The 17,221-nt window shown below is 42.8% G+C and overlaps 1 protein-coding gene across 1 annotated transcript in view; it reads right to left on the reverse strand.

Annotated features, from left to right (window-relative positions):
• Positions 1 to 17,221, reverse strand: part of NINJ2 (ninjurin 2) — an 85,649-nt gene that overhangs the window by 30,662 nt on the left and 37,766 nt on the right. The window contains exon 3 of the mRNA XM_082240659.1: positions 13,264 to 13,397. Within this exon, the coding sequence (XP_082096785.1) occupies positions 13,264 to 13,397 (134 nt within the window). The remainder of the gene's footprint in view (positions 1 to 13,263; positions 13,398 to 17,221) is intronic.

The following is a 17,221-nucleotide window of genomic DNA, read 5'->3' on the forward strand; positions in this document are numbered from 1 at the left end:
AGACGGTTGCTTATGCATGGGTTAGAACTGAAATCTGGCCTCAGGATTTTGGAAACGGTACTGGAAGGCCAGACAAGAGACTTCTTTACTTTTAAAAAAAAAATCGTTTTCACGAATAAGAAAAGTCCCAAAGAAAACCAGAATGCCACTAGGGACCATCTGTGGTCCCGGCTGCCTCCCCCCCCCCATCAAACAATTCAGAACTTTATTTTCTCTGTTTAGACTCTGACATACAAAAAGTATTTCAGTTTAAAAAGCAGCAGCCTCAAACTCAAACTGTGCAAAGGACCATACAGAAAAGAGACTGCATTATCTATGCAATAAGCAGAATTACTGTCTTCATTGCCCTGGTCAGGGGAAACCGATGGGCTGCCTGGAGAGGTGGAGTCGTTCTGAAACCTGAGAGGACATAATCACCCTGGAAAGCTTTCAGTTTTCCAGGCCTCAAATACCTCACCACTGGGGGCAGCAAAGCACAGATTTGGAGGCTCCAGTGGGAAAGAGAAGATAAATGTGAACTGTGTGCTTCACAACTGAAGTATTAAACAGGACCATCAAAAAAGGAGGGTCATAAATTCATGATCTGAAGTTACTTAGCTGTAGCACTGCCTAGAACAGAGGTGAGAAATCTGGTTCTCCAGATGTTGTTGGAATTCATCTCCCATCACTTGTAGCCAACATTGTCAACAATGAGGAGCAATGGGAGCTGTAGTTCAACAATATTTTGAGGTCCGACCTGGACGGTCCTGATAGCATATTTTAACACTCCTGCTGGATCATGTCCATGGCTGTATTAACTCTATACCAAAGAGAAGCCAAAGAATGCATCAGAGCTGAGAAGCAATGAGTAATAATTACATTGACAGCCTTATTTCTTATTCCAAACTTCACATTAAATTATAGCTTCTACAATAGAGTTTGGTATGCATGAGAGGGGAAGAGCTATTTATATTTTTTATTCACAGCTATAAGGGAAAATGCTGCATATGTTAGCAAATCATTACTTTCCATCATGCCTGCAGGTGGTGGTAAATAAATTTATAGCATTATTTCTAATCTTTGTCGGGCTTTTGAAAAACCATCCTGACTTTGCACTTCAAAATCTTACTTAGGGGGTCTTTCTATGAAACTTTCAACATGGTATCAGAAGTTTAGTTGAATTTTAAATGGTTTTATCTTTTGGTTATGGCTCTAGGCACCACAGCCTTCTACAAAGGTTGTCAACAGCATTCCCTGTTGCAACTCCATTATTTTACTCAGTAACAGAGCAACCACTGTCAGCAAAAGGTCCTAAATTCAATCCCCAGCATCTCTAGGTAGGGCTAAGGAAGCTCCTGCCAATCAGTGTAGACTATACTGAGATACAGTGGTACCTTGGGTTACATACGCTTCAGGTTACAGACTCCGCTAACCAGAAATAGTACCTTGGGTTAAGAACTTTGCTTCAGGATGAGAACAGAAATCGCACAGCAGCGGCGCAGCGGCAGCAGGCCCCATTAGCTAAAGTGGTGCTTCAGGTTAAGAACAGTTTCAGGTTAAGAATGGACCTCCGGAATGAATTAAGTATGTAACCAGAGGTACCACTGTAGATGGTCTGCTGCAGTAAAAGGCAGTTTCTTGCATTCCTACTCTATGTCTGTGCACACACCTACCTTTTTTTAAAGAAAAAAACCTTTCAGCATGTCCAATTTCTTGCACAAAGCATGCTACAGTTGATTTACAACCAGAAGACTAGCCATTCAAGTTCCCAACAATGTGTTTCACAATTTATTTCCCTAGCCAATGACTGGCTGATGTGGAAGTATGTTGACAATGACTGCATGATGCAGTTGAGCAGTGACAGATAATTGCTCAGCAGCAATACCATTAGCAAAATATAGCTCAATCAAAATGTCTGCATTCACTGTTGGTAGCCCACCAAGAGCATCCAAACAAAGACTTAAAATACTAAATTGCCCAAGTTCATTATTCTATCTAATCAAGCACTTGGAACAGCTTAATAAGCAATTGGCTCTAACTTAACAATGTCGAAGCTGAAGCCTTTTACAATTCTGAAGCATAGTTAAGAGAGTTTCCCACACCCTCCCATCATTGGCCTCAACTGATGGAAAGTTCAGCCTGATTAACATAAGTAATAATCAGGTGTTGATGGTGACACCATCAGCTTCAGAGTGGAGATATCAAACAAACAAGAGTAGCACTGGCTGCTTAAAAAAGCAGCAGCAGTAGATAACTAAACCAGAGGCAAATACCAGAATGTTAGAGTTAGGGCCTGGAGAAAGATTCTGGTTTGGTTAAAACTACCAAATTCATGTTTCCTGAAACAATACAGGAACTGAAACACAGTTATCCTTTGAAAGTCACACTTCTCCAAATTTTGCAATGCAGTTCTCCAACCAAATAATGTCTAGCAAAATGTGTATAAAAAGGAAAACTGCATGAGAATGTACATATTAAGAATTAAAAGCATTATATTAGGGAAAATTGCATGCAAAAAAAAAAAATGTGTCTATCAGGAGAAATGCACACTAAATTGCTGATGAATTATGTTTCCCAACCTTGGGCCTCCAGCTGTTTTCGAACTACAATTCCCATCATCCCTGACCACTGGTCTTGCTAGCTGAGGATTATGGGAGTTGTAGTCCAAAAACAGCTGGAGGCCCAAGGTTGGGAAATGCTGAATTATCGTGAGGACTTACTTGTTTTTACGTGCAAAGGGATGCAGAAATGTGGAGAACTGAATTTAAGATTGGAAAAATAAGCTGAGAGAAAATGTAACTGACAGATTTGCCTCTCATTGCACTGGGCACTGGCCCACTCCCTTGGCGAACAGAGGGTGAGACTGGGCAGGGCAGTTGAGTAGCTACTTTGCAGTCTTTTATCTCAAGTAGTCCTCTATATGAAAGGCTGTCTGCTCCAAGTCTGGTTTAAAGATATAGACCCATAAGAAGGGAGGGCAGCAAGGAATCAGGAGCATGGAAGTAGTCCACTTGTACAGCAGACTAGACAGGCACACAGCTCACCTGGTCACTGTCCCCACCATAGTGAGATGTACAGTATTGTGTTTCTATTTCAGTGATTCTCAATGATGTGTGGAGCCACACTGGTGTGGCAGGAGTTGTGACAGGAAGATTCAAGGACAGTCTCAGAATCATGTAAACATTTCATTTGTGTTGATGAGGAGGTAAGAGTTTGTCTCCAATTAGACCCAATATAAAGACCTGGCAAAAGCAAGCTGACACCTCTCACTGAGTTTGTATACATACTTAAGGTACCTATGTAAGAGGCTCGTTTATAATCGTAAGTTGGGAATGAGTCATGCTCTTATATAGCTGCATTGTTTTATATTTTCTGGATGTCCCATGATCATATAATAAAGCAGTTGTGTTCTATGTTATAAATCAAACACTGCTAGGAGTTGTTTCTTTTTGTTTTCCAGTGTATTTCTTATCAATAAAAGGTTTAGTGTGGAGTGACTCGAGAGCAAAATTTTATCCTGAAAGTGTGACCCAGAGAAAAAAGTTTGAGAACCACTGTTCCATGTAAATTACAGTGACTATTTACAAATTTCCATCTATATAAATTAGCACAAGCAACTTTTCTGCAAATCTGTGTCCTATTTCTAATGATGCATTTCCTCATATCTGGCAATGGCTAAGTGGCCATCTTAGGGCTAGTGCAAAGCACAGTGGTGGCACATTCTGGATGGTGGCAAACTAGACGTTATGGAGCAGATAGAGGGGCAGGAAACAACATGGTACCATGGCAGTTCCGCATCTGCTTTCGTTTCTAATTCTACCCGCAGGTAAGCTCTGGATTAAGCATCTCTCACCTCATACTCTTGGCTCATACACAATACCTCTCTATTTCTCTCTCTCTATATGCTCCAGTTGCTCCATGCAGAGTGACTATCTATAGGTTCCCTTTCTCCAATATGCAGAAAAATGCACCCCAGGGTAGTTATGATGAACGAGCAAAGGACAATTCAGAGGATAGGGGAGAAATATCACAGTTCAATTATAGAACAAAGATCAAGTTAGTGGCAACTTACAAAAAAATCCCTTCTGTGCATATTTTCATGCCTCAAGCTCTCTAGCGTCACAATGTTAGGCTATTTGTGGAACACTTTCTAGCTCAGAGTATAGTCACAGCACTGTGCGAGTTGCAGAACAGACATAACTTTTGCTCCACATCTTAAATCACTATTATATTGGCAATATTATCTGGCCCTGGCTACAGAGTTTGGACAAGTTTCAGATACCACCTGGATACATTCCCTTCCACTTCTTTCTCACCTTTCCTTCTGTACTTACAGGTTATACAGATGACCTTTAGCTGTTGAAGTGCCCTCAACTGCACGGAACCTTTTGCAGAATATCCTTCAATCCTCCAGTGCAGAGGTGATAGGAGAACAACCCTTGCTGCCGAGTTATATGTGATTATATGTTAAGTATACTTTTACAAAATAATTAGGACAGATATAACTCTGGAAAAGGGATGCTTACATAGTTGGATGAAAAATATAGTATTTAATTTAATAAATAAAAATGGAAGTCTTTTTAAGGGCTAGACAAGGATTGTGCACTGGAATGTTGCCCTAGGACACACTGAACCTCTAAAATCGTAGGCAAGGCACAGGAGGTGGAAACGTTCTGGTGGTGGTTAGTGATAACACAGCCATGACCCAATAGGCACCTACACCCACTACAAAAATACATTCTGTAGAGCATTGGAAGTGGAGGTAGCAGTGGTGGATCTTGGGCTCTCAAATTTCAGTAGCACTCAGAGTGATTTTAAAATTCAGCACACACACACACTTCACACGCTGCCTTCTACACCATTGTTGTGGCAACCCCAGCAGCTTGGTGCCCAGTGCAACCACACCAGTCACACTACCCTAAAACCGCCTCTGGAAGTGGTACACAGTGCTTTTTCTTCTAGAAAAATAGGTGATGTAAGGGACGCAGGTGGCGCTGTGGGTAAAACCTCAGCGCCTAGGGCTTGCCGATCGCATGATCGGCGGTTCGAATCCCCGCGGCGGGGTGAGCTCCCGTCGTTCGGTCCCAGCTCCTGCCCACCTAGCAGTTCGAAAGCACCCCTAAGTGCAAGTAGATAAATAGGTACCGCTTTCTAGCAGGAAGGTAAACGGCGTTTCTGTGTGCTGCGCTAGTGCTAGCTCGCCAGAGCAGCTTTGTCACGCTGGCCACGTGACCCGGAAGTGTCTGCGGACAGCGCTGGCCCCCGGCCTCTTAAGTGAGATGGGCGCACAACCCTAGAGTTGGACACGACTGGCCCGTACGGGCAGGGGTACCTTTACCTTTACCTTTTTACTCACCATGAAGTTCTTACAGTAAGTGTCATACTTTTTAACAACAAAAAGAGGTGCCAGTACTGCGTACCCTTGAGTGCCCCCTGAAGAGAGGGGGGGAAAGCACGGGTGGTACCTATGGGAAGAAGTGGAATATTATGAAGATGTCTGGATTCTTTAGAACAGCAATGAGCATTCACCCTAATTTGATAACTGAGTGTTTATGTGTCTTCCGTTAATCACACTTTTCAGTGCTTTCCCACTGTCACACTTTCCTAAAAACAGAAAGTCCAGGTTTTTTTTGCACTAGCACAACAGGGTGCTTTTATTCATTCTAACTACACACTTAAATTTCAGGCTGATTGGAATCTCCTGCTAGATAAGCAGTCCCAAAGTCCCCTTTCCTACTTCTCCAGTACTAGAGGCCCAGTTCAAATCCTTCCACCCGGGATTGCTTTTAAAAAGGTAACAGGAGATCTGATCATGGGCCTCCCAGGCCACATGCTCTTTGACCCTAAAAGGCCTTGCTTAAGTCTAACAGCAGAGGGGCAGGGCTTCATCAGTCAGCAACCTCAGATGGTCACATTTCTAGGAAAACCACTAAAAGAGAGCAAAGGGCTCTGTTGCACTAGAAAGCATGCATTAGTTGACCATTTCCGCACATGCCAACAAATGTGCTTTCAAGGTAAAGATTTTGTAACCACTCAGAAACCACTTTTAAAGTCACAGAAGCAGAAAAATGGAAGTCTCTTTCTTTGGTTACCAAACCAAACCTACTTTCTTGTCAGTGCCATGAAGGAAACGATATATATATATATATGTGTGTGTGTGTGTGTGTGTGTGTGTGTGTGTATCTGTTCAGTGCTTTCATCTTTTACTCTCTCTTTCTATGTATCTCTGCAGCCCTTTACATTCTGAATAAAGCCATGTGACAACAGGCCATGTGCATATTCTGCATCTAAATTTAGCAGCAAGAAGAACTGGATTCTATGACTTCTATAAATTATGCTAATTATGCTAATCTGCCTGCAATTTGATTATTTTACATAGTCTATTGGTTAGCCATGAGGCATGGCAAAAACTATGCAAGACAATCAAGACTGGGCCACAGCTATTGGAAAATCCCACAAGCCATCCTGAACTCTGAGGTTGACACTACAATCCTATATAAAGCCTACTCAGAAGTAAGCCCCATTGAATTTTGTGGGATTTACTTCTTAGTAAGCAGCCTTAACCAAATACAGGCGGCAACTATTTTGTGCAGGGATTCTGTTCTTGGCCCGTGTGTGTGTCAACACAGCACACACAAGCCCACCCTGTTACGACTCCACTTTGCCCTCTTCCGGGTCTAAAATGATCTGTGCATCAGAGGTCATGCATTAACTGGACATGCGCAAAATAGTTACCACCTGTACTCACTTTTAAGCTGACTTTCACAGCCTTAGGGACTAGAAACATGCAGAAATTTGCAGGATGCTGAATTCTGAGCCTAGTACCAATTCTGAACCTAGTTCCAAGCCTGCCTTTTCTTTGAAACAAGAGTGATGAACCTGAATCCCCACCTGATGTCACTCCAACTCCCATCAGTACCAGCCAGCTTGGCCAGCAGCCAGGGATGATGACAGCTCCAAACCAATAGCATTTGGTAGGCCCCATGTTCCCCATTCCCACTTTAAATCATAATGCCAATTACAAGCTAATTACAAGGTGAATTACAAGTTAAGATTCGGCTCTTGTGCATTACAAAATAGTGCACAAGTGTGTGCATTCACAGAGTACATGTGGTGGTGTCTCAGTTTCAGCTAAAACCGTACTTCAGAGAGTTAAGTGGAAGTTAACAAAGTGTCTTGCTACAGAAACTCTTCTTCCATGCTCAGGGTCAGCTCTAGACAACATACTGCTGAAGGCAGAGCAGCAAATGACAACCACCCCCTCCACTAATCAAGGTGCACACAGTAACCAAGGCCAATCAAGTTATTTTGGCACAAGGAAATAAATCCTGCATCTGCCTCTTTGCCACTCCCTGTCAGTAAGAATACAACTAAACATTTGTTGCCTTTTCATAATCATCTGTCTGAAGCGGAAACCTCCCTCTGCCTAATAGTAGAGCCAGCCCTGTCCATCATCGTCATATCCTCCTATCTCTTGACACGCAAAGGAAGCTATTATCGTGGCTTGATTCTATGCAGTGTCTTGGCTCATATGTGTACAACACTGGCAAAGAGTCACCACCATGTGGGGCAGTGGGGTCCAAGGAAAGATGAGCAAGTTTGATGGCACTTGTTCTGTTGGACCGATGCACAAAGGCAGAACATCTATCATCGCATTGTAGGATGAGTCAAAGGGTGTCCTTTGATAAATAACTAAAAACGAATGCACAAATTTCCAGCCAGAAATTACAATCATACCCATCTGGATTCTTGCAAATAATACAATAGTTTCTAAACAGTTTGTGAAAACAGCTTTCAGCTGTTGTGCTCCTACAAACTAGTTGCTAAGCTTTTATTCAATAGAAGGCAACGTTACTCACTTTGTGACCAGAAAAAGACGCTGCTTATTGATGAACAGGCTCACACACAACTACATAGGAAAATGAAAGCAACCACAAGATCAAACTAACAGGTGGAGTCTTAGCTCCAAGCAATATTTAACTCTACAATCACCAATTGCTACACAAGTTGTTATTTCCTAGAAGGTACTTCCAGTATGTCAAAATAGGGTACTTAAATCATAAATGTACACTTCCTAGTTCCTGAAACGGATTAGTTCAATTTTCACATCAGGGACACAGTAAGATAAAAGCAAAATGATGAACAGCAGGGCAGTGCTGAGAATGTTGCCAAAGGCATCATGGCTTAAAAAGGGAAAGTGGACTACAAACACATTACTTACTTATTTCTTAAATAAATAAATAAATAAATAAATGCACAAACAAAAGCACTCTATTTGTTTCACACAAGCTAAAACAACAACCAAAACAGAACAATAAAAGGAAGAAACATCCAGGGTTGGTTTCATTTCTGCTTTGGCCATGGAGAGGAACAAATGCTTCCAATTAATGTCATTTCAAATTTCAGACAGACGCTAGAGGTTTTGGTGTGATTGCATTTATGTCAGGTAACTGGCATCCATTGTAAACTTGATCAATAAATGTCATTTGTAGTAGCAGTAGAAGTAGTAGTAGTAGTAGTAGTAGTACAATTTATATCCAGCCTTTCTGCACCACTGAGCCTCTTCGGCTTGCGGATCAGAAGGTCGGCGGTTTGAATCCCCGTGATGGGGTGAGCACCCATTGCTCTGTCCCAGCTTCTGTCAACCTAGCAGTTCAAAAGCACACTAGTGCAGGTAGATAAATAGGTACCGCTGCGGTGGGAAGGTAAACAGCATTTCCATGCGTTCTGGTTTCCGTCACAATGTTCCGTTGCGCCAGAAGCAGTTTAGTTCTGCTGGCCATATGACCCGGAAAGCTGTCTGTGGACAAATGCTGGCTCCTTTGGCCTGAAGCGAGATGAGCGCCGCAGCCCCATAGTTGCCTTTGACTGGACTTAACTGTCCAGGGGTCCTTTACCTTTTTACCTTTACCTAGTAGTACAATTTATATTCAGCCTTTCTGCACTTTCACTCTTCCGCAGGTGACTTACAGCATGCAAAATGAAATCACATAAAAATTATGCTATGGATTGGCGAACATACAATAAGGAGAAGTTGCAGCAGGGCCAAGAAACTCTAGGGGTTGGCAGTGGAGCCCTTGAAGGGGTGTGGGCCTTGGCAGGTGCCCGATAACACCAGCTCCTGATGCTGGCCCTTATAAGTGCAAAAAGCAAAGGTGTTTCTCTGTCTTTAGTTGGGTTAAAGGGAGAGCTGAAAGGTGCTTACTTCAAGCTCTGCTTTCAGCAGGGGTTGGCTACACTACTGAGTTCCATATGACATCAAACATGAGTTCCATCATGTTTGATGCTAGGTATAGGGAAGGTGGGTGTGGTTTGAGTAAATGGCCTTGCAGGCCAAACTGGAGCCCATGCTGGCCCTAATTACAACTGTGGGTCAAGTGTTCCCCACTCCTGGGTTAAACAGAACAAATGGAAAGGCAGATCATTTCATTCATTCATTCGTTTTTGTTTTTACAAAGCCGTCCTTATATTTTCCCCACATTACATCAGGGCTGAGGGAATGACTGGCTTGACTGGCCTGTGGGCCAGATCCGGACTACCAGACTTCTCCATCCAGCTTGCCAGGCCTCTCCTGTTAAGCCACACCCATGCAAGTTCTCTGTCTGGCCAGCTCACTGTTTATTTCTTTCCAAATACTGGGAAAAGCGGAGTCCTTTCTCAGCACCCGGTGATAGAAAGCAGGGAGTTGGTGATCCAGTAAGAACAGTTTGCAGCATTTCCTCTCTGTACACTGAGAGGCAGGAGCTTCTCAGTGCACAGAGATGCAATTCAGTGAGAGAATAAGAGTGAGAAGGCGGAGGAGAAATAGAGGACAGGAAACAGTCTTTATTAAGTGTGTGTGTCGAGTGTGTCTGTGTGCTAAGTGTGTGTGTGCCTTTGTTAAGTGTGTGCATATGCTGAGCCCCACCCACTTTTGGTCCAGACCAACCCACTCTTGGAATGCAGCCCCCCCCCATAGCTTTCCACCCCAGTAATGCAGCCCTTGGCCACCCCAAAAGAGCCTCTACCGCTGCATTACACAGACAAACATGCGTGGGCAAGATTGCTAGCTACACTTTGCCTGAAAGAGTCGCTTTTCTGCGTTTATTTGCAGGGAAATAAGCAAGGGCTCATTTCTTCGTTCTCTCCCTTAGGGAGAGGTGGCAAGCCTCTAAATGCTGGCTTTTAAGTTGTTGAAGGAGGTGGTTGAGACATTGGGGGTTGGCCTGGGCCTTCCTCCAGTTTCTACTTCTCAGCTCTGTTTCCTCACCACATTTTCTGACTCACAGCTTCTCTCCATTCCAGTTCAGGCTTCCTTGGAGGCAGCAATGCTTCGAAATACCAGTTGCTGTAAACCACAGGAGGGGAGAGGGCTCTTGGGCTCAAATCCTGCTGCTGGGTTTCCTGCAGGCATCTGATTAGCCACTGTGAGAACAGGATGCTGGACTAGAGGGGCCATTGGTCTGATCCAGCAGGCTCTTCTGATATTCCTTCACATGAGGGTATTCAGCAGGTTTCTGGGTCTGAGCTCTCTTTCATGCCCCAAGAAGTACTGAGCACCAATTTTTGGAACCATCCTTTGTGCCTTATGGATGTGATATACCCAGGGGGTATTGTCCAACAGAAGACAGTCAGATCTGCTTAAAGCCAAAGGGAATCAACTCAGATCTATTCAGGTCCAGCACCAGATTACAGGGGTTTCCCAGAATGATCCAGTTGATGAGGTGTCCTCTTTGCAGTGGCAGTGCCCCTTATTCCCTCTTCTCTGTCCCTGCCACCGTTACTTTGAAAAATAAACAGCTTTATTGTCATTGCAACAGTGGCAGTGGCACCTGCTTCTCTGCCCCCTCTTCCACATCTGGTCTCTGAGAAGGAATCAAAGAGGGGTCCTTCTTCAGAGACAGGTATTCTGTGGGAGCCGACCAGGAGAATGCCTAGGCTGCTGCCCAAGTTTATTTTAAAGGCTTATTTAAAAAGTATTTGTAGTTGCCATAGTAAATCACGCAGTGCAGGTGTTTCCCCGACCACCTTTGATTCAGTTCATGCTTTTCGAAACAATACGTGAACACAGCCATCTTTTAAAGTCACACTTCTCCAAATTTGGCAATGCAATTCCCCAACCATGTAACGTGGACAAAAATGCACACACAAGAATAAAATGTACATATTAATGAAAACATCATTAAAAAAGTATATTAGAATATAGTTGCACTGAAATATTGATGAATTTACATAATTACTTTTTAAAAAATTGCAGACTATGTTAAAATATGGATAACTGAATTGGGAAAATGCAGACGTGAGAGAAACTGAAACCGAGAGTCACCATCCCTGGTGCAACATCTCCCCTCATTTCTGGTACTAGAATGCTATAATACAAACAGTTTTAGGAATCCACAACAAATATTTTGAAAGTTCCCATCTTTTGGCATGCTAGCAAGTCAGATATTTTCATGCACTGCCAATTATAGGAGGTTGCTGAAACAATGTTATCAGTATGCATGGCTAGAAAGACTAGGACAGGGAAATTAATAAAGGACTTCACAAGAAAAGGTGGGCTTCGAAGGAGGCAAGAGGGGTGAACATAAAAACCATACTGGATTAAATTAAAGGCTTATCTAGTCTAGCATCCTATTTCCCACAGTGACCAACAAAATGCCTTAGTAGATCAGGGGTAACCAACACAGTTCCCTCCAGATGTAGACTCCAATAGTCCCTCATAATTGGTAACGCTGAGCGATGATGGGAGTTGTAGTCCAAAACATCTGGAGGGCACCATGTTGGCAATCTCTGATTTAGATGTTCTGATAGGGGCTTCAATGATTTGCTGGCTCTAGCTCATTCAACCATTCCTCATAAGGCTTGGTTTCCAGACCCTTTGTCATCTTGGTTACCCTCCTCTGAACACGTTCTAGCTTGTCAACATCCTTCTTAAATTGTGGTGCCCAGAATTGGACACAGTATTCCAGATGTGGTCAAACCAAGGCAGAATAGAGTGGTACTATTACGTCCCTTGAACTGGACACTAGACTTCCGTTGATACAACCTAGAAGAGCATTAGCTATTTTTGCTGCTGCGTCACATAGTTGACTCATGTTCAACTTGCAGTCCACCAAGACCACTAGATCCTTTTCACATGTACTGCTAGTAAGCCAGGTGTCCCCCATCCTATATTTGTGCATCTTGTTCTTCCTGCTTAAGTGCAGAACTTTAGATTTCTATCTTTGTTATCTTGGGCCCAGCTCGTTAAAGTCATGTTGAAATCTGATTCTGTCTTCTGCAGCCTTAGCTACCCCTCCCAGTTTGGAATCATCTGCAAATTTGATGTGCACCCCCTCAACCCCTTCATCCAAGTTGTTTACAAAGATTTTGAACGATGGGCCCTGAAAAACTGGCCACGTTTTTCCAGGATGATGAGGAACCATTAATGAGTACTCTTTGGGTTTGGTCAGATTATTTATCCCTGTCTCTTTTTACATTAAGTTGCACTAAAACAAAATATTATTTCCTTGTGCTGCCTTAGTGTCCTTTCTCGTTCTGGGATTGCATTAACAAGGAAGAGTGGGTTATAACTATGGCAAATAAATAAACAAGATATAAAATACCTCAACATCTGTTAAGTCTTGCTATGTGGTCAACTTTAAACTTTAAAAACTCTTAAAACTCAACTCTCTCCTTTGCTTTGGCGGGGTTTATTTTAAATAAAATGCAATCCATCTGCAATAAGCAGCTCTTTCAAGAGACACCCGAGTTCTAGGAAGCGCCTCTCCTCAGCAAACAAACTCTGAGGAGCAGAAAAAGAGGAGCCTGAGAGGGCTGGATCAAGAGGTTTTGTTTCTCTAGGAACCCAGGTAGGAATTTGGGTCCAGGGCTGTCTCGCTTCGGTGTTGCAGTGTTTATTTCTTTTTCCCCTCATGCCTCGGGTTGGGAACGTTTTCTAATCAAGCACAGAAGGGCTCTGTGAGGAAGGACAGAGAGAGATGGAATAACTTTCCCCAGCTTGTCAAACAGGCACACTTGCCTCTCTCAAGAAAAGCTCTTTCTAAGCAGCTCTCCTTGTCTGGGACTCTCCTCCTTATCAGAAAAGCTTATCAGTCCTTTGATGGGCCCTGTTGGGATCTGGCTCCTGTGAACAGCCCAGAAAGTGACAGAGAGCATGAAGGAGGTGAGAGGAGATATATCCAGAAAGAGACTTCAAAGAAAGGCAGAGGGTGAAATAAAAAAGAGACAAAGAAGTGACTGACAAGCATTAGGCCTCACTCACCAGCCCCCAACCCCTCCTTGATATGCCCAAAATGGACTCACATGAAGGTTGATCATTTCTCCTTCCGATCCCATCTCTTTTTTTCTTTTTTTCTTCCCAGGTTTTCTTTTCAATCCTCTCAGCCCGGACAAGAGACCAAGTCTCTGCAGCTTTCTGGAGTCTCCCAGTGCCTTTGCTGGGTGGGAGGGAAAGCACAGCTGCTGGAACAGACCTGCTATTCATCTGCATGATGTGGGACTCTGGCCTGGGCTTCAGCTTTTGAGGGCAGGGGGAGGAGGAGAGGAGAAGGGGTGGTGGTGGTGGAAAAAGTGGGCACACGGATCCTTTATTGTCTCTTAAGATGCTGAATGGCCCTCCTGTCATCATAGCCATGACTACATGTCTCCTTAGCTTCTGGGCCCAGCTGAGCCCTGTGAGGTCACTTGCGCTGCGATGCCGTTGTGCACACAATGTACCAAGAGGCTCAAGGCACAGACCATGCCAGTTTTCGGCACACATCCTAAATGCCACCGGCTGTTACAGACCCCATGTGTGGAGATGGCTTCTATCACGTATGGCTGTTGACACAGTTACTGAGACTCTGTCACGCTCCTTGTTGACTAAGGGGGGGGGGGGAGTCACATGTAGCTTATGAAGCCCTTTCCAGTCCATATGATTATACTTTGGGGCTATTTCCAACACACCCAAATTTGGTTTGGGAATTTGCAATTAGAGTCCCCAGGTGCCAAGCTGAAAGTCATGGCCAAGAATGCAGCTCTGCTAAAGTATCTCTTTAAAAAACACTCTTCCACCACCTGCAGTAGGAAGCAGGGATTTAGTTTTGCCCCAGAGCAGGTGGTGAAAAGAGTAGCGGGCCAAGAGGCTCAACAGCAGAGTGTTTGAAGCTTGGAGGTGGTGCTCATTGGAAAAGCACCTGCGGTGCATGCAAAGGGTCCTGGATTCACTCTCCAGCAGCTCCAGGTAAGTCTTGCAAAGATCTGTCTGGAACCCTGGAAGTGCAGATTAGGCGATACAGAGCTAAACTGAACCTATGGTCTGACTCCATATAAGGCAGCTTCACATGTTCCTAGGGATGCTTACATATTATATTCAAGTTGTGTACAATCTGTGTACAAATTAGTTGAGCTGGACCTCCTTTCACACAAACACTCATCCATGTGTATAGACAGCTTGCAGTTGTGTTCAGTGCAACATTTGAACAAGCCGACAGACCATTGGTCCACCTAGCCTAGTATTGATCTTTTTAGAGTCAAAAGCAGATGTCTTTCCCCCAGCCTTGCTTCCTGAGCTTATTTTAATTGGAAATACCAAGACTACTTGCAAGGAAAGCATGGGTTCTCTCAAGGAGAGATGCAGCGTCCTTTGCCACTTCAGTCCTTTTCAGTCATTGCATTTCCTGAATTTACAACCCCACACCTTCCAACACACAGTGTTTCCAGGGTGAAATGAACATAAAACACACCAGCAAAATGTCAAGTGCAACGACAGCAGATAAAACAGCAGGCCTTATCTGAAAGCACAGCAAAACTAATTCACTAGCTTCCTCCACTAAAAATAGGATAGTCCAAAGCTTGGGGAAATGGTTGTGGTCAGGCGCTGAAATGACATCAAGGTAGGTACCGGGTGAACATCTCTGGGGATTGCATCCACTTTTTAGAAGTGGAGGCATGTTCTCAGGTTGACACCTCCATCCGTACTTGTCTTTTACTTGATGGGGACATTTTTGTGAAAAGACAATACTCCTACATGAGTAGCATATTGCTTATTTAGGATCATAGGAAGCTGCCTCATACCACAACATGTTTGCACTACTTGGTATTAGCTACAGTGACCCGCATTGGTTTTCCATAATTCCAAACAAGGGCCCTACCTGAAGGTGCCAGGAATTGAACCTAGGAACTTTGCATGCAGAGCCTGTGATCCTTCGACTGAGCTGCAGCTTTTCTGATACTTTACTCACAATATTTTATATCCCAGGTGGCAAACATATGTAGACTTCTTGCAGTTAGCAATGGTTTACTGTGAACACATGGATAATTCTTGCTTCATGGTTTCCCACCAGCGAGCTGGAGCAACAATCCTTGATTTAGCATTGCATCCAAACTGGGGATCATAGTTTGTTTTGCCAAAACAGACCATGTTTGATAAGCCAAGAACAAAGCTTGGCTTCAGATTGTGGTTTGTCTGGGGTGAAACAAATCATGATCCCCAGTGCAAACAGAACATTAAGCAAGGATCATGGTTTGTTGCTCCCACTTGAGAATGGGAATAATCTAAGAGAAAATTTAATGAAAATGATTTATAGGTGGTACATGACACCAGTCAAGCTTGCAAAAATTTACCATTTGCCCGACAATAAATGTTGGAAATGTAATGAGACTGAAGGTACATTCTTTCACCTTTGGTGGACATGCCCAAGGATTAAGACATTCTGGGAGATGATTTATAATGAAATGAAAAAGATATTTAAATATACCTTTCTGAAGAAACCAGAGGCCTTTCTCCTGGGCATGGTCGGCCTATTGGTGCCAAAGAAGGATAGAACTTTTTTTATGTATGCAATAACAGCAGCAAGAATACTCATTGCGAAGTATTGGAAGACACAAGATTTACCCACCCAGGAAGAATGGCAGATGAAGTTGATGGACTATATGGAACTGGCAGAAATGACTGGCAGAATCCGAGACCAGGGAGAAGAATCGGTGGAAGAAGACTGGAAAAAGTTTAAAGACTATCTACAGAAATACTGTAAAATTAATGAATGTTAGAAAAATGTTGGAATGAAATTATATGGCTTTAGTAGAAATGTTATAAGGAATTAAGTATAGATAGATTAATAGAGCATTAAAGGGGAAAATAAGGTTAGAATGTGTTAAGCTAATTATAGGATAGAAAACAGAGGAAGATGGAAAGGAATTGCTGAAACAATTAATAGAAGTGGAATACAAAAAGGGAGGTATGAGGAGGTCGTGGAAATAAGTGAATGAAAGATAAGATATTGAAATTGGATTGTGTTTTAAATGGTTTTTGTTTTGTTTTGTTAGTTGTATGTGTTAGTGTTTTGTAGTGTTTTTGTATTGTATTGTATTGTTGTATTGGTTTTTTTTGTTTTCTGTAGTGTTGTGTTTAATCTGTTGAAAAATTAATAAATATTATTTTTAAAAAAAGAGAATGGGAATAATCTGCAAGGAGTTATCCACAAGCAGGTCATTATCTGCCGTTTCATAAGCCATTAATCATAGCTTACCATGACATGCAAATACAGCCATAGAGAAACAAGATATTGCTATCATACATCAAAAGAAACCAATGTATTAAAATCAACAAGTCAAACGCTATTGGGGAAAACAGTAACAATGAGAAATCTCTAGTAAAAACCCACACAGGACAATGGCTGCTGGAAAATATGGATCTTTGGTGAGCAATAGTACAGTCAACCAAGTTTCCTTTGTTATGCAGAGTGTTTCATTGCCTTGGCATCACCACAAAAAAGCCCCTGTTCCTCATTCCCACCCAAAGTACTAAAAATTATGCTGAAGACACCCTTCCCCCATCTGCAGATTGATGTTTGTTCTGATTCAGCAGTAAACAGTGGGTTTTCCAAGGGAAAGTAGTGGGACAAAAGAAAAACCTCTTCAACCCATGCCTAGAAAATATTGGAGAAGCAGAAGAAATCATGAGACAAAAGTGTGGATGAGCTTTATCTCAAGGTCCTTGGAGGAAAAGTTGGGATATAAATATAGCAAACCATCATCATTGCAAGCTCTGATGGATTAACAAAACAAAGCATGGTTGCTAACTGCAGGGAGGGAGACTATGTAAGTGGGAGAGAATAAACTGGGGCACTGAGGACACACACCACACCACAAGAACTATGGAACTTCAACCATTTCTAATATGATGTTTTCCCTACATCAATAGTACTTCTGTGTAAGAGAAAGCATGCAAATCACATGTAGATCATTATGATCAACTACAAGCCATGAACATTTAATGGCT

The sequence above is a fragment of the Podarcis vaucheri genome (assembly GCF_965113315.1).
Source record: "Podarcis vaucheri genome assembly, chromosome: 10".
NCBI lineage: Eukaryota > Metazoa > Chordata > Lepidosauria > Squamata > Lacertidae > Podarcis > Podarcis vaucheri.